The 23,417-nt window shown below is 35.1% G+C and overlaps 1 protein-coding gene across 1 annotated transcript in view; it reads right to left on the reverse strand.

Annotated features, from left to right (window-relative positions):
- The window catches only part of DNAH11 (dynein axonemal heavy chain 11), a 111,694-nt gene that overhangs the window by 78,945 nt on the left and 9,332 nt on the right, over positions 1-23,417 (reverse strand). The window contains 14 exon segments of the mRNA XM_072033967.1: positions 199-240; positions 243-357; positions 6,988-7,155; positions 8,094-8,229; positions 8,805-8,950; positions 9,683-9,760; positions 10,354-10,548; positions 10,673-10,762; positions 12,272-12,410; positions 15,057-15,184; positions 15,405-15,542; positions 20,248-20,374; positions 22,629-22,853; positions 23,252-23,374. Coding sequence (XP_071890068.1) covers positions 199-240; positions 243-357; positions 6,988-7,155; positions 8,094-8,229; positions 8,805-8,950; positions 9,683-9,760; positions 10,354-10,548; positions 10,673-10,762; positions 12,272-12,410; positions 15,057-15,118 — 1,171 coding nt within the window. The 5' untranslated portion in view covers positions 15,119-15,184; positions 15,405-15,542; positions 20,248-20,374; positions 22,629-22,853; positions 23,252-23,374.

Genomic DNA, 23,417 nt, shown 5'->3' on the forward strand with positions numbered 1-23,417 from the left:
AAGACCAAGACTCTACAACCTCTCCACTTTCTGCTTCTCTTTTCTAAAACCGCTTAAAACTCCAGGGAGAGTATGCTTTTTGTTGTTGTTTTTGAAGTAATTCTTGAAGTTTTTCATTTCTATGTGTTTTAGGGAGCCTATCATGGACCACAATATTGAAAGTTGTCCTGTATTTTTTTCAAGAAGTAAATGTTCTACAGTGTTCATAATCCCTATGCTGCTGAATCAATACATGAGGTATAAACCACATCTATCCACTTTAGGCATATTCAAATCATTCATAAAATAGATACATTTATTTCTTATTGGGCCATAGTTACAAACATACTTTTCCTCCATTTGTTTTTTCAAGCACCTCTGAAAGATCACTCAGCATACATACTCAGCATACATAAAAATGATTACCATGCTAAGCAATGCTAAAACTAAACAAACCAAGAAATCAAAATCATGCTGGCTAGGATTTATGAAATATTTCCACAACCTATGAGGGTTTTCAAACTATTAAAGTCCTTAGGAATCAATGAAATTCACAAAATTCCTTTAAAAAATGTCAGACTGTTCTTCTGAATTCCAGAAAATTGTTGTTTGATTTAGTTTAACTACTTCATGGCTTTTGAAAATCTCACCACATATCTGCATCCTTTGGAACTGAGATGCTTTTGCATGTAAAATCCCCAGGTATTTGACATTCAACAATTTTACCACTGAAGTAGTATATTTTCTTCTTCTCCTGAGAAGGATTAACAAGAATTTTAATACATCTAAAGGTATAAAGATACAAATTATAACTATCATTTAATCACTAAGGAATAAAGCTGATTATATAAAATTTCAGCCTGTTCCCCAGAGGTGCTTAAATAAGGTTGAATGCAGACCATCAGATAAACTTACTACAACAGTAAGCAAATTAATTCAAATAATTTCATGTATTCACTACATCTGTAAAATCCTATAAATTTGAGGCTTATACAATTTTTATCCAACTGCATGTCTTTCCTTACAAATATAAGAGGAAGAATAACTAGAGAAAGCTGATATCTTGAAAATATAAGATAAAACTTTTGTTATTAGGCATTATTAAAACATTGAATTTTAGTATGATGTGATCCTCATTTTTTGTCACTTAGTGAAGTATTCCACAGGATTCAACCTTTATATAAATCTGACTTCCAAACACACAAACAAATCTTGTTTTTATTTTGTGCATGGAAATAGGATCCTGCAGAAATCACTAGGAATTTATTAGAACAGGGCTGGGATCAAAACATCTAATCTCCTTGCCTATGTCATTAATTTTTGCTGTTTAAATGATCATATAAATATTCTGCAGAAAATGAAACCACAGGCTTAAGTGGACTTCAAGGTAAACTTCTCAGCATGTTCTAGTGAAAAAGGCTAACGTATTTGGTTAGCAGCCTAATTTTGGAACCATTCTTAGTTTCATTCATAGCAGGGATTTTAAGCAAAGGTGTTTATGAAACTTTAAGAAAAAGGATTATTTCCATGTATACTAAATAGAATAGTTTATACGTTCAGTCATTCAGTATATCCTAACTTTGTGGACAACAGACTTCCCCTTCCTCTTTTTTTATTTTATTTTATTTTATTTTTTTATTTTTTAAACACGTTATAGTAGGTTATATGTTAAAATCTTTTTGGCTAGATAGGAAAAGTGAAAATTAAACATATACTTTTAAGCTTATCTTGATTATTATCTTAACAACAGGGCAACACAATCAAGAGATCTTGTAGGAAATGAAAGCAGCAGTTGTGTAGTGACACATAAATGCTCTATGTCAGAACAACCGTAGTTCTGACTTGTCACAGACTTTTTCATTTCATGGCAAAGCAGTATGAAGAAACATATCACTGCAAACATCTTCCATTAGAATAAAAGGGACATTGTGTTGTCGTCTCAGATTCTTTAAGCAGTGAAATAAATCCTTTGCATGTTTCAACAGTGAGTTTGGCATGCCACTTCAAGAAAGGTAGCAAATGCTCTCAAATACATTTATGTCTAGCCACAGTTGGCTAAAAGTATAGTTACTGACTACGGAGAACAAAAGCAAGCACATGAAGAGTGAAGGTGCACTGGCAGACAAGACAAAAATGAAGAACCTTAGTGTATTTGCAGCTGGATGATAAAATTTGGGAAAAAAAAAGATCTGTCTGTCTGTACTTATCCTAATTTTCTACCACAAAAGGGGAAAACATGCAGAAACTATCTGTATATGAAAGGTCTAAAGTATCTTAATTGCCTTAATATCTTAGGAAAAAGAAGACTATTTTCTTCATTTAGAAGAGGTACGTATATACCTGTACTTTTAAACCCATAATTAGGAACACTTCTTAATCCTTAAACTTACTCAAATTTTTAAGTGTCCACAATTGTCACCTATTGATCCCATTATGTTTTTTCAAATACTGTATTATTACGGTACAATAAGGAAATATATTTCACTAAACCCCATTGTACTTAAATGTTTATGCAAATTTCCCTGTGGTACTGTTCCAGACTTTAGTACTACTGATGATCCCAAACTTAATGTGCCAATATTATCTTGCATCAGAAACTGCCATCAAATAACATTTTGAAAATTTCTGATTTTCTAGAGGGAGAGTGGATGAGTCATATGCCTTGGGGAATGCTAAATAAAACCCAGCACTTCATGCTAATCTCACCCACTCTAGCAGATAGCTCAAAAGAAGTTAAGCAGATAGAGATAAGATGGGAGCTGGCAGAAAATACCACAAATTAAAAGTGATATGATATGTAAGAAAAATCTTTTAACCTCTAAACTCTGGAAGGAACATGACAATGTGAGGAATAGCTGTACTTCAACAAGTTCAGCTTTTAAGCTCTTCTTTTTGAGCTGAGACTTAATTGCTCATTTGTGTAATTTGATGTGGATGCCTCTTCCCATTTAAACAACAACCACCTGATTGTTCCAAACAATTTCTTGGAGAGGTAGCCAAAAATATGAAAGGCAGGCACCAAAATATATCACTTGAATTCATTGTATGGGAAGAAGCACTGGTATCCACAAACACTAGAATAACATAAGAGGCAGTCATTCTGAGTGATACATGACAGAACAAAATTATATTGTTACAGTTCACCAGAAAGATGTTGTAAACACAATGGAAAGCAAACACAATATATTTGGTATACACTGTTATGCAGTTCTTCACCCACAGCTAGGAACTTGCACAGACTTGCACAGAAGAGCACTTAACAAGAGTGACTTGGCTGAAGAACAGTGGAGAGAAGGAAAAGCTGCAGATAGAGTCCATTTCTTTGTTAATCTGTTAAAAGGAGCAGCAGATGTTTTACAATATAAACTTAAAATCTGAAGGAATAATACTAACATTTCATAGCAAATCCTTAAACCTTTGTAAACTCACAAGTTTTAGACCATAGTACAGTTAGTGGGTGCTGCTATACGCTTGCATAGAAAGCCCCTGTGATGCTGTGTTCACCTATTTCATTTATTTAAGAAATTTCCTGTACAAAGAATGTATAACCCCTTTGGCATCAGTTGCCTAGAAGCCTTTTATTTATTTATTTATTTATTTATTTATTTATTTATTTATCAGCTTCCTTTTGCAATGGGAAGTGTTATGCCCTTGTGCTCCAGTGCCTTGGCCATGGTTGCTGCTGGAATGGCAATCATTAGCTAAATGATCCTTACCAAAACAGGAATATCTGAAAATTTTCTAAGGCTGTTTCTCCATTAAAGAACTTTTGACAGTTTATATTCACGTATGACCCTTCTCTGAGGCACATCAGATTTCTTCAAATCTCTCCATTTCGAGGGTAGAAATGTTATTAAGTTGTGTTACTGTAGGATTCCAATTTAGTATGAACTTGGAAACACTTCAAAAAATGAACTAAGTTACTAAGTAAACTGAAAGTGGTATTTGCTTATCCAACCTGAACAGAGAAGTAATCAACAGAAGGCAGGAATGAAAAAGCAGGGTAAAAAGTTATTCAGTAGCGATTTGTGGATTTAAGACTTTTTAAGCCTAGTGACAATCTGATTCACTAGCAGCAATGCAAGAAAGGGACATGGGCTGAGGAATTCTCAATGGGGTGTACAGGTAGGAAGGCCATAGCAATTAAATTCTTTGCTGCCCTCTGAAATCTACCATCCCGAAAAACAGCTGTATTCAATAATAACAACTCTACAAAATTTTTCACCTTTGAAGGATTCTTGCATCTGCATGGAACTTACTTTGTAACATTGCTGACTGTGTATAGCAGTTGAAAGGAATGTTAGCCTTGCTGTTCTCTCCAAAGACTATCACCTACAAAGAGTTTGTCCTATTCCAGGATTTCCAACAAGCCAGACTGGTTTGCCTGTTAGAAGTAAATCAATAAAATATTTGAGAGGTGCCACCTCAGATGTGAGAAATAAAATTAACTGAAATTGAAAAGGAAAAAACAAAAACAAAACAAACAAAACAAACAAACAAACAAAAACACTTGCACAATGCAGTTTAGTTTTAAAAGCAAACTTTGATTTCTGTTTTTCTCCAGATACATGTATGCCTAAGACTGAACTCTAGAAGCAATGAAATGGGATACGCTGTTCTTTCATTTGAAGACATAATTGCTGGAACAGAATGTTCTACTGGATTATTTCTTCTGTTCATAGTATTTCTACTCGAAAATTTGTACTCTTTTTCCTACTACAAAAAAAAAAAAAAAAAAAAAAAAATTTTGAAATCAGGTTTTCACTGAAATATGTCAACTCCTTCTCAGCTTTTACAGAGTGCTGGTGTCTCAAAAACTGCTAAAAGAAACAAACCGTTGGTGCAACAGGCATTTTGTTTAATTTTTCAATTAATATTTCATTTACCTTTAGGTCTGGCATTCAGCATACCTCAAACTGTTTCAGCAAGTAGTTGGCAATAGTTTAACTTTACTCACTTACTCTGAGCACCTAAAACTTTCACTACCTGATACAGCTTTCTTTTCCAAGCCTTATATTTTCCTACCAACTATTATACTACAATAAAAAAAATCTTATTTCAAGATAGCCGATAATGGATAACATCTTCTGATCAGTCTGATCAGTAGCTATGTTTCTATGCCCGTCAACTTTCAATCCCCCCCAAAGAAAATTCCTACTTATCTAAGCATTTAAAAAGACCTAAAAATTAATGTATTCAAAACACTGTAAAGCATTTGAGAATACTGTATGTGAATCATACTGAAAAAAAAAGAGCAAAACTAACTAAATGCCCACTGAGGCAATTTAAAGTTTACTAGTTCATGCTTTATAACTCTCCACTCACAAGCATATGCCATACTTCAGTACTGAGTCTCTAAGCTTCACTTCACATACCTACCAGATTTATCGTAATTTTAAACCTTTATTTATTATTATTATTTATTTTATACTGCATAGGGCCACGTGCTCAATGGATGTTTCAGAAACACTGTTCCTTAAAAAATAAATAGCTTTAATCCTAGTGCCTGCCTTTACCATAATATTTTCAGGAATAGGACCAACAGTTTTAGTGTTTGTTTTGAGTTGTTCCAAGTAGGGAGGCACATAATCCTGCTGTATTTCTGAGAGCTACTTTGACAGCTGAGTATACTGGCATATGGTTATACCCATTTTCCTTGACTACATCCTTTATTCTAGAGAGGGCAGGGAGAAGGAACCAGATGATGGTTTTCTCCTGCTTTCAGAGGGCCAGACAACAAAAAGCAGGTGGGACCCAGGATTCCATATTTTTTTCTGTTGTTTTAGAACAAAGTACTTAAAATACCGGTGTTTAAATTGTACCCTTGACCAATGATTATGTGACACCCAAATTCAATGTGACTGGCACTGCAGACATCTACAGTCATATATATAAAACCCAGACTAGCTGAAAAGTCTGGCTGAGTACAGTTGAAGACAATTGTAATAAAAATGTAACTCTTCTCATCTGCTAGTTCCTATCACAACCAAAGGTCTAAAAGTCCTTTTTGTTATGCAAACTATAGCATATGCTTCGGGTTAGCAGCCACATGCCTTACTGTCTCTATTCCAAAGGATTAGGCAATTTTATCCCCTACTTGTGCTCACACAGTATTAGTCAAACACTGCCTAAACCAATTATTTACTCATTCACAGCTATTCTGTTTGAACAGTTTGTTGCCTACTGTTTCCATCTCTACACTCCTGTTTGCTGTGAGAGATCATATTGCTTCTCCATGCCCATACCAGTCTTCTGATCCTGACCCCCTAGGTGGGCAGCTTGAAGCAACTCAAGCTGTTTAATTAAATTCTCCTACTGACAAGACTTCTCTGGGAAATGTGTGGACTGAAGGCTTCTCCAGTTGTCCTGACACAGTACTCTAGAAATGGATGGCTAGAACTAAAATGTTGATGACATGTTGGAGTGCTGAAAAATCAAATTTTGTTATGAAACTGCAGTAATGCTGCTTGAAAATAAAAACACTGATTGAAAATACTTGACTCCATTTTTACTAATATTTGTACAACTGTATTGTTTTAGATCAACAAAAGACAAAAGGAAAAGATCACACTGGACTGCTTAAATTATTGTACTGTGTTTTTAACAATTAAATGCCCTTTTATACATGGAGACCCATGTTCTTTAAAAAAAATTTTTCTTGTGATTAATTTGAATAAAACACACACATAAAAAGTCAAAAGAGGAGTACTGCAATCAAAAGGGGTAGGAGGTAAAGAAAATCAAGCTGATGTAAACCATGATGTCCTTAACAGTATCAAAAATTGCAACTATTATTAAAAGGGACAGGAAACAACAACCGATTTATTTACTTATTGAACACTCTGGATAAGAGGGAAAAATAAAACACTTAACTTATGCTGAAATCTTCCAAACTGTATTTAACAATTTACATAACCCATCAACTAATTCATCCCCCTATTATCATAGTAGAATAATAATAGCATCTAGTCCCATTAATTTTCAGGATGTATCTTAAAATCTTTAATTAATATCATCAGATCCCCATGGATTCTAGCCCAGGTCCTGGGTGTTCAGATAGAGGAGGCCAGCTCTGGATCCTCTATCTGGAGCTGCAGCTTTTAAGTGGTGCACCTCAAACCGTAGCTGCATTGATGGAGTCATGGGCACACATTTGTTGCCTGTAAAGGTCAGAACCTGGAAAGCATCAGTACATCTCAAATAGAGCTAAATAAAGATTGTTCAAACATGGCTATGATTTTTGCTTCAGAAACACAGAGGAGGACAAGTTCAAAAGGTTTTACTTGATTCTGTGTTTTTCCACAGTTTAATCCATTCAAAAGAAGAGTAGCCTGCTTAACCAATAAGAGTACTCCTGAAGGCTGCTAAAAGCAGGAGAAGCTAAATCTTTCTCAATGTCAATAGAAAGAAATGATGGAGAGCAGGAACCTAAATTTGGGTGCTCCAAAACGTCCCTTGGAAATAATGCTTTCTGTTCAATAGCTAAAGTGGATATGTGGATAACCCCAGACAAGCACCTTTCAGAGTAACCTGAGAACGTCACCACACAGAGATGGGCTTAAGTTCTCAAGAGAAGAAAGCTTAACAGAATGGAACAAACTACAATCATCATTTGAAAGTTACATTTAGATTTTAGATTTGGATTTCATTACATTGCAGCATTTTGGCCATACAACTAAATTGGTTTCACTGTGTAACTAATGAGAAGAGAATAAAAAAATAGATACTACTGCTAGTTCTTAAGCTGACTTAGATTTCCTAATGTTAGCCTTCCTTGCTACAGTGATGTGAGGACTTAATTCATTAAATCTTAAATCTGTTTTACTGGAAGGTTTCACAAACGCTGGTTTCAATAATCTTATGATTGACAACTTGAATTACATCAATTTATACACTAGGAGGCACAATGAGCCTTACAGTATACGTAGGAAACTTGAAGACTTTTTGCTGTACATAGAGGCAAGCAATATATTACTCAGATGCCAAAGAATCACTTAGTAATAGTGAAAACCAAAAGAAATGAAAGGAATGGAAGAAAAACTGTCTTCAAAAAAGTAAAGAAAGGGCAAAACAGGTAGAGAAGAATCTAGCGTGCTTGCTTCCCAGTTGCTCACTTTGTTATCATCTGTAACAGTACTGAGTGACTCAGTGCACATGGAATCTACATCCCCATCCAAAACTAACCATTCTGACCCCTCGTGGGTAATATTAGTTTGCTCTCTCAGAAGAAAAGACAGCAGAATATAATTTCTGCTGTAAATTATATTTCAACAAAATCTCATCACTTTAGTGCTTAAATAACAGCAATGTACAGCAATTAAAACTTCAGGATTCCTAATGCGTCACTGAAACAAGAATCTTGTACAGCATAAGAAAACTATGCTTTGCTTAATAGATGGTTATTCATAGTAAAATAAAAAATATTTTCAGTGAACTCTTGATACAGCAGAATAACTGTATTTTATATAATAAAGACCTATCTCTGTTTTGGCTACAGGAGAATATGTCATTATTTTTAACAATATTGGTGAGATACGGAAGTCTTCATGGGTCTGGAGAGAAAATAACTGCCCTCTTAGGCAGCTGAATCAGCATCATTCAGTTTAGCACTTTTCTGTCTACTAGCATCCTGTCCTGCTTCCAGTCTTTCCACAATTACCAGTGCTCTGCATTCACATCATATTGCATTAAAACACAGAAAACAACAACAACAACAACAACAAAACAATACAATAATTCAGTCTCTAATGCCTTCATTGAATTCTGGCATTGCCTATTTTTGATAGAGAACTATGCTTCTAGGAACAGGTCCTGATAAGAAGGACATATGCCATTTGCCATCTTTTTACCCTTGTGTTGCACTGTGTATATAACCAAACAGTTTGACAGCTGTCAGAGGTTTTGGGTTGAGGCCATTCCAAATGGACTTTTGTTGCATGTTCACATAGGTGTAATGCACAGTTTTGAGCACATAAAGGGGATGGACAGGCAGTGCGTTAGTGTCAATTTTGACACAGTAGGAATTTTTGCTTTTCTTTCTAAACTGGGTATATTAACGACATTAAGCCTAATTTCCGTTAAGCTTCTGAACATATAGATGTAGAACTTAGTAGCATGGTGTAGTGGTGGACTTGCCAGTACTAGATTAAAGGTTGAACTAGGTGATTTCAGAGGTCTTTTCCAACTAGAATGGTTCTGTGATTCCATGACAGCAAGGGAGAATCCCATTCTGATACAGCTGCACTCCACAGTCTATCTTCTCTAATAGAAAATGTTGAAAGGGGAAGAAAATCACATACCGGCCAAAATTTTGTAACAGGAATAGGCATTATCTATTAGAAATACTTGTCTAGTGTTTTGGCAAAATATTCCACTATTTCTGTCTAGAAGCCTAATTAAATCATCCTGATTCTCCTTCCAGAACAATATATTACTTAGTCTATCTGTCAAATAGCATGCTCATTACTTGCTGCCACTATTAATTTTCCTTTGGTATTTGCAAACAAATAAAATGTCACGAGCAAAGTGTACATTTGAGTTTTGCCATTGCATGCCACATGGCTGACTGGATGGCCTCAACAACATGTTATCATACAACAGCCTAAAGCAGAGTCAACACATCCTGCAGAATATTTTCTGCAAGAACCAAGGCAATTTCTTTGCAATGTGAAATCAAAAACCCACTGTGTCGGCCGGCAGGTACCTTGCTTTTTCCAGTCCTTGCATTTCCAACAGCAAACATGGAGCAACATACTGCTAGTAGCTCTTCCAGCTTAACAGTCTGCCACACAGGAGGAATACATGGTGAGACCCTTTGCTCTCCTGTTGTCCTCTTAACAAAGAGAGGGAAGTATGCACAGAAGTTCTCTCTCCCCTTCTCCCCTCTTTTCTATTCCCTTTAAAAAGAAATAGGAACTTAGACCTTCTCAGTACTTATCTCTGCGTTGTATTATACAGAAATAGCAGAACATACATGAAGAAAAAAAAACAACATAGGTAATCACACATTCCAAATCTATACCTTTTTATTTTATTTTTTTTTTTGCTTCCTTCACCCCTATAAATAATCACCAACATTTGCTAAGCTACTGTGTACAAGAACTTGGTGCTGTAAAAAATCATGTTTGTCAGTGGAGACAGCCTTTTTGAACAGATATTTTTTCCTTATTTATCCTTATTTCCTTAATTCTATATTTATCATACTGAGTTCCTGTACTGCCATTACAAAATGCCTTTGAAATACTGAGACTTTGAGGATGCCTTATCAATAGTGTAACATACTCAAAAATAACCTTCATGTCTAATACAACCCATTTGCAATTATTTTGATTGAAACTCTTAAGGGGAATAATTAAAGGCAATGAATTCTTTTGCTTTGAAAATAAAGCTCTCTTCAGGCTACAAGTGAAGCTCGGGGGTAAATTGTTTAACCATCTGTTCAAATTACAGGTTCTTTATCCTTGGAACATCCAGAGCTGGAAACAGGTCACTGATCAGGCCCATGAAAATTGGGATATCATCTGTCACTATTTTAAGCAAATTTAAGTCTCTTAAGGCTCACATAAGCACCTGGAAAAGGATGGTAAGCCACAGATCACAAGAGCATTAAACCCTTCTCTTTTTAGGATTCTGTTTTTATTCAGACAGAACACCAGGATCAACTCTTACTCCTGCTTGTAAATGAAGGTTGTACCTGGTCCTCAGGTCTGTTCTTTCTACATTTCAGTAAGCCAGCAGCTACCAGAACTGACTTGATAGCATGAAGTCCCCAGTCACAGTGGTTCTTGGAAAATATTTTAATGGATTGTGTTAGCACAGGAAAATAAACCAGGTGGTAATGTATAAGAAAACAGTATATTTAAAGTGGCACCTTTTTGTTCCCTGTTTACGCTGTAGCCTTGCAGTGTTTTTAGGTCAGTGTCAGAAGCATAAAAAAGTTAAATGTGTATATCTAATTTTTAATATCCCATCTATTTTTACATGGCAAAATTTGCACCAGAAGTAAAACCTCCAGTACGATACTTTGAGAATAGGATGTCATGAACTTTTGGATCCATTTCCACCTTGGTTCCTCCAGTGACAATCTCACACTCATAGACATCATTTACAAAGACAAGGTGCTGACTCCTCTGGACGGATGGATTTCAGGAGGAGGTCACACACTGTTCTTCCAGCACAGATGCAACATGTCTCCTTCCTGTTCTCGCAGGCTGGGCATTTACTTGTCTGAAGTTTAAGATGTCAAGGTGCACTCTAAAAAAAAAAAATTAATAACTTATTAATCCTTAGGTTCATGTCACTTCGATGTCTCATTTTTCTATCACAGGGGTAAGCTGTGGGTAGGAATTATGAAGAAGTGATTTCCAAGACCAAGTTTTCTTGGGAAGCTGTCCTTTTTATTAGTCATTCTCAGCACTTACTCACAGTCTGCATTTAACTATGTCCTCATATACCTTCCACTATATTTTAAAGTATTATTGTATTCAATACCACTATGCCTCCATGATGAAACAAGGCAAGCAGAAAAATTGCTGCCAAACATCTAATTTGACCTGATGTTAATACTTTTCTTTTTCCAAAAGAGAAGACTGGGTAGACTAGCAGCATATTTTACATCAAACACCAAAATTAAAGGACAAGAGACACAGGTAGTTACTCAGCCTAATAAAAGCCTATTTTTTTTTTTTTTTGAAGAAACATATGGTGGTGAGGAAAGAGCTTAAAAAAAGTATATTTCTAGGATAGTTATTCTGAATATAAAGTCTTCCTAGGATAATAATTACTTAGCACTGCTTTATTTATTTATTTAATTTATTTTTTTTAAGCAATCCTCCACTGTATTCACAGGCAAAAGTTTAAACAAACATTCATTCAAACAGAATATATTAATTGTTATTCATAATAATTCCTACTCTGCTTCAAAGTTTTTCTCTTCTCCAAGAGGTAGTTTTTTTTTTCTTTTTTTTTTAAAAAAAAACAACAACAACACTATTTAGCTCAGCCATCTCAGGTACTATACAGCGATTTACAATTTTTTAAACATGAAATTAATGCATTACAAATGTACCAAGGTTGGAGAAAAGTGCATTTTATTCTAAATTCATATCTGATGGTAAAGTAGGGATGGGCATGTGATTTAAAGTATCTTAAAAATAAAAAGACCATATAATTAAAATAAATAAATTAATTAAAAAAAAACAACAATTATTCTACAATGCCCAGCTGCACTGTTTCCAAGTGCCTATGTGTTAATTAACACATAGCAAACCCAGAAGCCCAAAGAGACCCTCACCTGTTTAGAGAACAGTTCCCTGCAGAGAGTATACAAGGTGCTAAACTTGCTGTCAAATAAGCACATATCAATAAACCTTTCAACAACCAACAAAATTTCACAGATCAGTTCAATGTCAGGATCAACCATGGCACAGGGTCTAAGGAAGAAAACAAACCCCATAATCCAGATACACAGATTAGTACTTAAACATGGTAAGAATAAGTCACTTAAATCAAATGACTGATGTGTGCAAACATTTTTAAAAACAGAGCTCAAGAGAGTCACAATTAAGAGTGTCAGTCAAAGCTAACAAGGACCTTACTTCAAAGCAAAAGGAGCTAATTAGGAACCGTTGATTGTTAGCATTCAGTAACATTTCTGTACACAAAGGAAAAGGAGACAGCTGAGAAATGCAGGGTTTGCAAGACAGGTACTACAGATACTTTAAGCAGGCAGTCTGCTGCAGTGTCACTTGCCATGAACCACCAAAAGATATTGCCAGGAGCTGTGCAGGGTCTGGAAGTCAGATGCTACACCCTGCCATTGCTGAAATGGCCATTTATTATTATTATTATTATTATTTATTTATTTTTTTTAAGGACTTGGATTTTTGGGGTTGTTTAATGCTCTTGTACAAGGTTGTGTTTGCCTTTGGAGGTTATAGTGTTTGTTTGTTTCTTCCTTTTTTATTATTATTTTTTAAATTATTATTATTATTTTTTCCCTTAATTTAACCATTAGTTCAAACTTCTGGAAAACAAATACAACAACTCTTCTAATAGTATAATTCACTAAAAGCACTTGTGGGGAAATATATTGTCCCACCAATGTTTGCTAAGGCTCAGCTTTAGGGTCTTAGACCAGTTTACAACTGGCCTTTCTCAGAATGTTGTAGCAATGCTGCATGCCTGCTGCATCCTTCAGAGCCCAGCTACTGCTGCATGTTGCTGTGTCTCGCAGCCTGTTACAGCTGGGGAAAGATCCCCCAAGGTTCATGACATTAAGATTGTCTGGATTAGGAAGATTTCACCTCAGAAAACGAGTACAGAGCATTTGAAGAAAAAGCAATCCTTTTGCTAGGCTTTGCCCCACATTGCGTGAGATTAAAGAGGGCTGATGGAAACCTCTCTAGCAACAGTCTTTGCAGAGGCAGATGAATCCTAACCATCTCCTAAACATCAAATCCTAACCATCTCCTTATAACCAGATGTTGCTTCCTGCTTGTTATAAATTTAGGCCCAAAGAACAAAAAAGCTAATTGCTGCTGCCACCCAGCCCTGCCATCTGAAGCAGGATGTTTGGTTGGTGAGAGGAGATGTGCCTGAGCAAACAGCTTTCCAACTTTAGCAGACTTCTGTGTCTTTCTGCTGTGAAAGCACGAAGGAGTATGGTGTCATAGGTAAAGAAAAAATAATACAAATACCAAAATGCTGGTCTATTTTAATAGATAAGCAGGTAGACTCCATTTCAACTTGCTCACAGAAGCACCAATGTGAGGCCCAGTTCTGCTCTAGGTTTCTATCTTATAAAAATCATGGGGGTTTACTGCTCAGAAAAGCAATCCCAGATATCAACTCTATGCTTGTGCCTCTCCAGACAGCCTGACAATGCCTTGCAGCTTGCCCTACTGAACTTCAATATATTGAGAAATGAATTCAGTGAATCAAATTGTTCTCAAGTCTTGGTTAAATCAGTGAAAAGCATCAAGGCAAGAGCATAGATTTCAAGTAACAAAGCAACTTACAACTTTTTTTTAAGCAAGCTCTGCACTGTTAAATCGAAGACCATCATCACATAGTTTAAAACACAGCTCCAACACTTTGTTGGAATAAATTGGCATCATTAATTCAGCCAAAGAACACCATTTTGATATTAACTCACTGAGTGCAACTTGCAAAACATGGTTAGATCTTTTAAAAATTAAACTTCTTCCTTGAGAGACTGGCGTTAAGATATAAGGCATAAATATGTACTTTAAGAAAGAGATAACAGGCTGTCCTGCAGCATCCAAAACCATATGAAACTTTTTACTGTGTACCATGCTTTTCACAGCTTCTCACCAATCACACATTCAGTAGCTTACTAGCAAAGCATATGGCTTAAATTGGAACTGGTAGTCACAAAACCTCTGTGTAGGCATACCTATGCTCATGGCAGAAAGTGATAGCTAGGCACTTACACGAGTAGTTAATTTACTAGGTTAAACCAGCTGTAAGGATTCCCATCTATGGAATCTATTCCTATCACTAGACAGCAAATATTCTTGTGTGTGTATGTACATTTTAGTGCTCACAGGTATATGCATATCCTGGGTTCACAGTGATAAATGTTGTAACTGATGACTTCAGTGTAATGTTTTGCCCAAGGAAAATCTTTGTTATCTTTACATATATATATATATGTATATATTATATTTACTGTTTAATTAGATGTAAACAAGTGCATAATACAAAACTAGTCATCAGATGACAAAGGTTTATCTTTCCCTAGATCATGTCTCACAAGAGCCAAAAGCAAACGCCTAGGAAAGTTTATGCTAGCAGAGCAGGCATAGTGGCAATTCTTTGGTGGGCACTGGCTTTTAGTAACCTTTCTACTGTCCAGCATATAACTAGGATAGAAAAGTTTGTACAGTTAGGGCAACAAAGAGTGCCTACAGCTGAAACAGAAGGAACTAAATTTTAAAACATGCATTATAAATGCAAAGAACAAGAGTAAAAAAGAGAAATTCTGATGGCTGCTTCTCTGAGGAAAATATAATGAGGTCATTTCTTCACATGGTAAAAGACAGAGGTATACTCACTCAGTACAGCCAAGGCAACTGCCAGAACTGAAGATGAAAGCGAGTGTAGAGCACAAGTCCATAAACCCCACCAGTAAAACAGGACTGAGGCAGGGATGAGGTGGTCTTGAAAAGGCCAGGAGACAACACTGAAGAAAGGAAGCAAAGGAAGGAGAATGATGTGGTACAGTAGAAACAAAAGGCCTGTCTCAAAAACACTGGGAAACCCTGAGACTTCTTGAAAAAATGAGCCCCACCAAAATTCTGGCCCATACTGTGCAATGATTTCACATGGTGGGACTTGAACAAGACCCAGATTTCAAGAGCAAAGCTTTAATTGCATTCCTGTAGAGCCAGGAGGTTACTCACATTTATTACTACATCTTGAAGAGGAAGTTATGTTGACATAGTATATTACACGGGTGATGTTATTCTCTACTCCCTCAGTGAATTTACAGAAGACTTCAGATGAAATTTGCAATATTTTACTGATTCAGTATTCATGGTCTGTAAAGGACAAAAGAAAAAAAATAATGAAAAAATACTTGTTTTCTTGTCCCTAATTGCATTCTGAATCATCTTTGCATGTACTGCCACCACCACCAAAAGTTCTGCTGAGATGCAATTGAATTCAAAGCATCCCCAGGCTCCTGTCAGGACCAAGTTACAGAAAATAAATTTCTTAAGAATCCTAGTCTAAATCCTAAAATATTTTGAAAATGCTTACAAAAATAAAACCAGCAGATAATTTCACCGGACTTCTTATTTTTCTGTATCACATCATGATGGAAGTACCAATGCAACTATAAAGGATGTATGAGTAGCAACACTTGGAATGAAATTGCCTAGTATCCCAAAAGGGTTTTTTGTTTGTTTGTTTGTTTTAAACACATCAGAGCTCCACTTCTTTATGGCAGGAAGATGTCATCTGCATGAAGGTCCAGGGTTCCTAGCCCACCCTTTTTAAAGTAGAACAAGTCCTAAAGTCCCTAGCACATACTATGTCCACTCAGAAAGCAGAGACAATGTGACAGAGATAATGCTTGAAGTCACAGAACCAGCGGCAACCACAGAAACGTAGCCTTGCTCATCACACAAAGGTTCATTGTGGATCACCCTTTGTCTTTCATAGAACCTAGCAGAAATTATTTTAAAAACAAACAAACAAAAAAACAATAAAACAAACAAACAAACAAAACAAACAAACAAAAAACATAAAGCAAGCCCAGGAGATGGATATTCTGGGAATATAAACCATAATATACCACTGACACATCAGACAGGATTTACTAAAACAAAACAACAAAAACAAAACAAACACGTACAAAAAACAAACAAAAACTAACCAAACTCAAACAAGTGGAAACAAACAAACAAACACACACCACAAACCACTCTACCAATTTTATCATCATATTTAATTGCCATGAACTGAAGTGAAATAGGACTAACCATTTATTTGACCTCTTTTTATACTTCTGTCATTCTGTAGCCAACTGTTCTGTATTTCAAACTGCACACAGTGTGAAAGTGTTTCTTTTTCTTTCTTTTTTTTTTTTTTTTTTAAACTCTGCTGCCTAATTATTTCAGGTAATGCCTATTTGCATTTATATTATGACAGTGAACAAAAGATGAATCTTTGTCCATCTCCTCTATTATAGGGATAATTTTAGGTATCTCTGTCAGATTTTCCTCTCCTTACAGGTGTGTTTCTTATTTGTATTTCCAAGGTGGCAGATTTTCTAAATTGGAAAAGAAAACCAGGCTACTTAAGTATTCAAAGGAAGTGGAGGTAAGCAAAGGTGAAACAAAATTCAAACAGCAGAAGCTACTCTTCTGAAGAGGAACTAAAATAAATAAAATTAGAAGTAAACTGTTTGGTTTGACTCAGAAAAACAATTTCTGCTTCCTTAAACAAATACATGGGTTTAATATTTATATCTATACTGCTTTCATACTTTGTTCTTGCTACACTAACATGGTTGAACTCTGGTAGTCTTTGTACCTTTCATCTCAGTTTAGAATCGTCCCATGGAAAACCCAGTAATCAAGATGTACTCAAAATGCCCATGAGATAACAGAAACTGAAGCAAAAGGACTATTTATTTTCTTTTTCTTTCTTTCTTTTTCTTCCCCTCCCCGTAGATGCTAAGAGCAGTTAATTTACTATAAGACTAAAAATATTAAATATTCTTTTATGACACCATTTTCACACTGTGCTAATTTTCCCTGAATTATGCAAAAAGACACCTATGAATACCTATTTCTTGTGGTAATCCTTCAGAACTCATTCCCTAGGTTTCTCTTCCAGCCTAGCAAATGCCATTTCTACATCTGAAACCCTTCAGATTTTTGACAAGTATGTGCAACCTAGACTGAGTAGTCAAGAAGTTCTCTCTGGTTTTCTTCATAGGCCAGTATCACCTTCCTGACATAGAGACACACTATTTTGCATAGAGTTTCATCAAGGTGTAGCAACCAAGACTTTTTGAAGGAAAAAAAAAAAAAAGGCATAAATCTAAGCACATAGCATAAATGCTATGTTTTATATTAACAAAATAAGAAGCTCATCTCTTTAATCCTTACAAAAGATGTTCTTCATATCAACATTCTTTACAAACTTGAAGCGAGGATTTTTCTATTTGTTTGCTTTTCTTCTTTTTTTTTTTTTTTTCTTCCCCATTTTCTCTTTCCACACTGTTTCTTCAGTAGGATTTAATTCTGAGGAGCCTTTCCCAATTACTGGGATACCAGACATTGTTTTGCTTTACATATCCATTTGATTGAAGCACACAGATCTACTGTCTTAGAGATTAGAGTTTTTCTGTTCTGCAGAGACAGAGTAAACACAGACAATACAGTCTTTCCTATGTCTCCAGGCACTCAAATGTAGCTGTGTCTTGGAGAAACTATCTCTAAGAGGCAAACTGCATATATTTGCCCATTCAATCTCTGGCTTCCCTGCTGAGACAATCAATCATTAGAACTACATGCAACATTGATTTTATGCAATGTGAATGCTTATCCATTCAGCACTGTTGTGAGAACAATAAGTTATTGTCTCAGAAGCTGCTGATCTGTTCTTTCTGACCTACCACTACCCAGTTAGTACGCGTACTGGCTGGCCAATTAGCAAACATGAGGCTCAAAAACAGCTAAACCCATGTTCAGCTGATAGGGGACATGGGAGAGAGCTTGAGGTCTGGAGAGGTGTGCCTTAAAGGATTAGAGAGAAGGAGAATGAAATTGTTGTGGAAATGCAGAAGACAGAAGTATGAGGAAAGTAACGTTTAACCATAGGGTTCATTAGTATAAATTATTAGTATGAGTTCAATGTTCTGTGGCTTTCAGCACAATTTTTCTTTTTGATTGCTCCTAAACACTTAACTCTCTACACTTCTTTATAAGCTTCCACACAAAAGGCAACTAGATTATTAAGTTATTAGTTTATTAGGCAGCTCTGAGCAATGTAGTAGTGATAATATTTTGAAATTTGGAAAAGATATTTGTAATTTTTTTAATGTTTTTTTTTTTTTTTTTTTTTTTTTTATGTTTCCATTTTAAAAAGTGACATTTTATGCCAGTCTAAGTGTCCATTTAATTTACATCCCAAAGAAGGGAAAATCCATGAAGGAAATTTCATATAACTCAATATACCTGACCACTGCAATCACACTCCTCGTGGAAAGGAACGTGCCCCTTTTCTCTGCTGTACATTCTAAGGGCAGTGTTTGTTGATTCCTCTCTATCCTCTTGAAAATGTTTCTTCACATTCAATTGATTGTAGCAAGTAAAATGCACCAAATGATGGGGTGATTAACAGCGTTTCAATTGTAAGTTTTAAAAACAATAGATTTTTTTTTTTTTTTTTAAATGGTATTTTGATAGCATTAGAACACTTATGCTGATGAAACAAATAAGAAGAGTATTTCTGATTTCTCTGGTGGTACAGCCTGACACAGCAACACTGACTTACATGATTACTACACAGGAGGTTTTTTATGGGAAAAGCTGGGTGGAAACAGTCACAGAGCAAGTAGTGAATAGAGCTAATGACACTATTGTCAGTTGTCAAAGAGACTGAAGGTCTAAGCTCAATATGAAACCAAGATGTCTTGAAATTGTTATTAATTATTGTTAGTGATTATTTCACCAAAAAAAATGTTGATTTAGGTATAAATGCCTTGTGTAACAACACACCTCTCCAAAGACCGTAGATTTTGAAGATCACTGTCTACACACTGGCATGGTCTATTCCTGACAAGTAGAACAGAAGACTGTCTGGTTGCTCTTCTTGTATATAACATAGAACAATTAATGGATGAAACAAGTCAGTAAGATTTAGTAATGTAAAGCAGACGGGAGAATCTACGATCATGTCTGAAAAGGCTCAACATTTAGGCCTGTCAAATAATTCATCCTCTGGGAAAATATCAGTTCTGTTACATGTCTGATCCCTCGTAAAAAAAAAACAAAACAAAACAAACAAACAAAAAAAACCCAACTTTGCCTGAGACACACCAATAGCTTTAGTACTCAGAGAATTAATGGCCATAGCTAGATCATCACTGAGGCCAGGAATATTATCTGACATGTAGATATATCTGGCATGTGGAGTATAGAAGTCCTGAAATGAAATATACTTGTGCTTTAATACAAATTTGTCTCAAAGCGTCACAAAATCTAATAGATTATTGTTGAAGGGGAGAAAACAAGGATAGCTACAAAAACATTGCTTACATTAATGGTCAACAGTAAAGTCATTAACAACGTAACAAAGACCATGGATCTCTCAGTCTTACTTATCACCACTATGCATAACATTTCTGAAATTTGATCAGTCGGCACCAGAAGCAGAATTGATTTGATGATCTTATTGGCCTTTTCCACTTCTAATTCCTGCAAAGTTATGATCTATACACATTCAAATCATACACAGCTAAATTTCCAGTAAGAGACAGCACAAGATTTCTAATATCTCAGAATGATGGTTTAATCTCTCCTTGATGAAGACCTTGTACCTCTCCTAGCTGTCAGGAAATAGTTACTGCCTTACTTCAGAAACATGAATATTTTGTATAAGTAAATTAACACTCAAATTAACATTCAAAAATAAAAGTGTGATACTATGATACTATCTTCTCACATCATTACCTGGAAATATATCCTTCTATCGACAACATGAAGTACAAATATATGCAAAGAAGTTTACCTGTTCTGGCTGTGTTCCTATTGGAAGAATAGCTAGCAAGTCTGTTGAAGAAACAAAATATAAGTGAGGAAACATTATGTGCTTGGTTTCTAAATATCCACCCAGGGATTTTTCCCAAAGAGGAAGTCTGAAAGAAAACAGAAATTTTAATGGTATTACCTTCAAGCTCCCTAAAACCAAGAACTCTCTTCCAGTTAAGGAGGAAATCAGATGAAACAGTGAAACAGAACAATGCAGTCTACTTTTAATTTTAAGTACCAACAATGGATCCAGATGTAAGAAACAGCTGGAAAGTGGCAAACTTTACATATTTTCAAAACAGCTCTTTTCACTCCTTCAGACCAAGAAGTCTATAAGAACGGAACGCTACCAGAGAAGTATCTGAGAAAGTACATTTGACTACATGGAAACTCCTCTTCAACTCTTCCAAAGAGTCCAGACTTAGGAAACAAGGGTCAGGAAGATTTCTTTTTGACAGGGCAGATATTTATAGATAAAAGAAATTTTTGAAAAAGCAAAACCCAATGAACCACTGTAATGAGAGAGTGAAGTGACTCCAAAAATACATTTTCATGTATGAAGAATAACAAACACAAAAATAAATGCTGGTATTAGCACTAGAAGTATTAAGCTTCAAAATGCTCAATTACATGCCTATCTGCAGGGGAAATAAGACAAACACCACATGCATGACAAATCTGCTGAAAGTGAGAAATAAAGACCCCCAGCTACAAGTTTGTGTGTGGGAGAAAACAAATTTGACAAAAAAAAATATTTTGAAGACATTTGAAAAAGTTTTACATCATGTGATTCATAAATAACAAAATAATACCTCAAATGTAATTAATCATACAAATCTATACAAGTCCAGTATCTCAAATAGCAATGAACAACAAAAATATTATCATATAATTTCAAAACTGTACAAAAAGCAAGCATGACTCAACATTCATCATTTCCCAACTATTCCAGAACTGTATTTCCAACTCACGGTCATACTGGAAATTTTACCTGTGTTGCAAATCTTCAATTTTTCATGTATCGATGGCTTGGTGGTAACTTCTATCATGTTTTTGTTTCTGTTGTGTCATTCCCATACAGAATTGTGAGGAAATTAGTTACAGCGGGTGGAATTCCCCTCACATTTTGCCATTTCATACCATTTGGTATAAAGGGACAAAGAAAGCACAGGGGAAAGGAAGTGGAAGAAGACACCTCACCAGCTTAAAATTCTATTTTTTAAATGACAAAAGAAGAAAATCCACAACCATTTATTTTCACAATGTTTACAATGAACCTGAAGAAAACAAAAAAGGAACTCAGGCAACTTAGTTCTTCTTTGAACAGCCATTGAAGAAAAACAAACACTGCTTTGATTATAGTATTAGATCTCTTCTAACAACATGACAGATTACACCAAAAGCATTAACTTGTATGACAATTCTGCTTATGTGTGAAAGACCCATGCCTTCTTAAATATGCATCATGAAGAAAATCATGCCTGTTAATTATCATTAATCATCATTCTTAACAAGGTTTTCAACTAATGCAAAGGTGTGAATGTAGGGGTTTTTTTGTAGGTGTATAGTTAGATGTGTTGCAGCCCATATTGCTTACGCTGCAGATTTAAACAATTAGAAATGTATTTGATGTTTTAAACGTAGAACCTATGAAATGATCACTATCATAACTTAGCTTTTCAGAAACACATGTAGTGAAAAGTGAGCCCTCAGAATTTTCCCTGACATATGTAGATTGAATTATAGGTATATTCATAATGCAAGTTACTCTCTTTACTCTTCAAGGCTTCAGTGGCTTTTTTTTTGTTTGGCCAGAAAAAACAATTAAGACCTGATATTCTGTATAAGTGAAAATGCTTAGGCTGACCTACTATAATTTTTGGTCCTTAATAAACAATATATCATAACCTTATATTTCAGCTATCACTGTCATAAATTAGTGTTTCACAGCAAGGATTTCCTTAACTGAGAAATATCATATCTCTGTGCAACTCCAGGAGATTAAAAAACTAACAAAGAGTTAGTTTTTCAAATATCAAAGAAGATATTAAAGTCATGTGAAGGAATGATCCACAGAACTTCTTCCACTACTGAGGTTTGTGATAATGTGCCAGTTTGCATGCCAGTCCATGTGAAAGGAAAACAAGGCAAATAAATAATTTAATTTTAATAATAAAGAATGCAGACTACACCTAAGTATACTTTCTGCAATAACATTAACTCAATGGGTTAGAAACAAACCTATCAAAGAAATTTTCAAACTAAACTTTCAACATGGTATTGTTTAAAAATATCTACTTAATTACTCTATATAACTCAAATACAAGACATAAATGAACATAACACACTTACTCTACTTACTCTGAAGCCCGTATTGATTTCATCAAGTCTGTGTACATCTTCAGGCAAATGGCTTCTGATATCATCAGAGAAAATGAAAATACTTTCTAGATGAGCCCACGTGCATTGAACTTCCATCCAAATGGAAATGACAGAATCTGCCACATTTAATTTATTTTGTCAACCTTTCATTTGTTCAATGAAATACACCACGTATTTACTTTTCAGTATTGTTTGTAGCTGAACCTAGAAAGACAAAAAAAAAAAAAAAGAAGAAATGCACTAATCAAAATAATATATCAGAGGAAATAGGGCTAAAGTGAGTTCAATAAATTATCTTGTTATTACTGTATATCGTAACAGAACAGATATTTAAATGCTGCACATGGACAGCATATTATCGAATGATAAAAAAATCTAAGAAAACATAAGTTTAGAGAGCTGTAATTTCATTAACTCCTACATCAAGAAAGGAATTTTCTTAGAATATGTACAGTTACTTAGCATGCATATAATTTCACAGGACTAACATCTGGAGAAACTGTAACTCACTAACAAAGATTCATGGAAAAAGTTTTTATCTAACCAAGCATATGAAAGGAACAACTAATGATATATTAATAGTATTTCTATTAAGCTCTTACTTGTTTTTTATCTAGAATTTCAAGCAGATGTTCAATTGACTTTATTAAAGGAGCTCTGTTCCTGTGATTTTCTCCATAAGAAAATTCCAAGACAGCCTACATTTGGCTGATTTCTGCAAAAATCTGGAAAAAACAACATTAGTTATAACCTCTGTCAATAGTCTCC

The sequence above is a fragment of the Anas platyrhynchos genome, chromosome 2, assembly GCF_047663525.1.
Source record: "Anas platyrhynchos isolate ZD024472 breed Pekin duck chromosome 2, IASCAAS_PekinDuck_T2T, whole genome shotgun sequence".
NCBI lineage: Eukaryota > Metazoa > Chordata > Aves > Anseriformes > Anatidae > Anas > Anas platyrhynchos.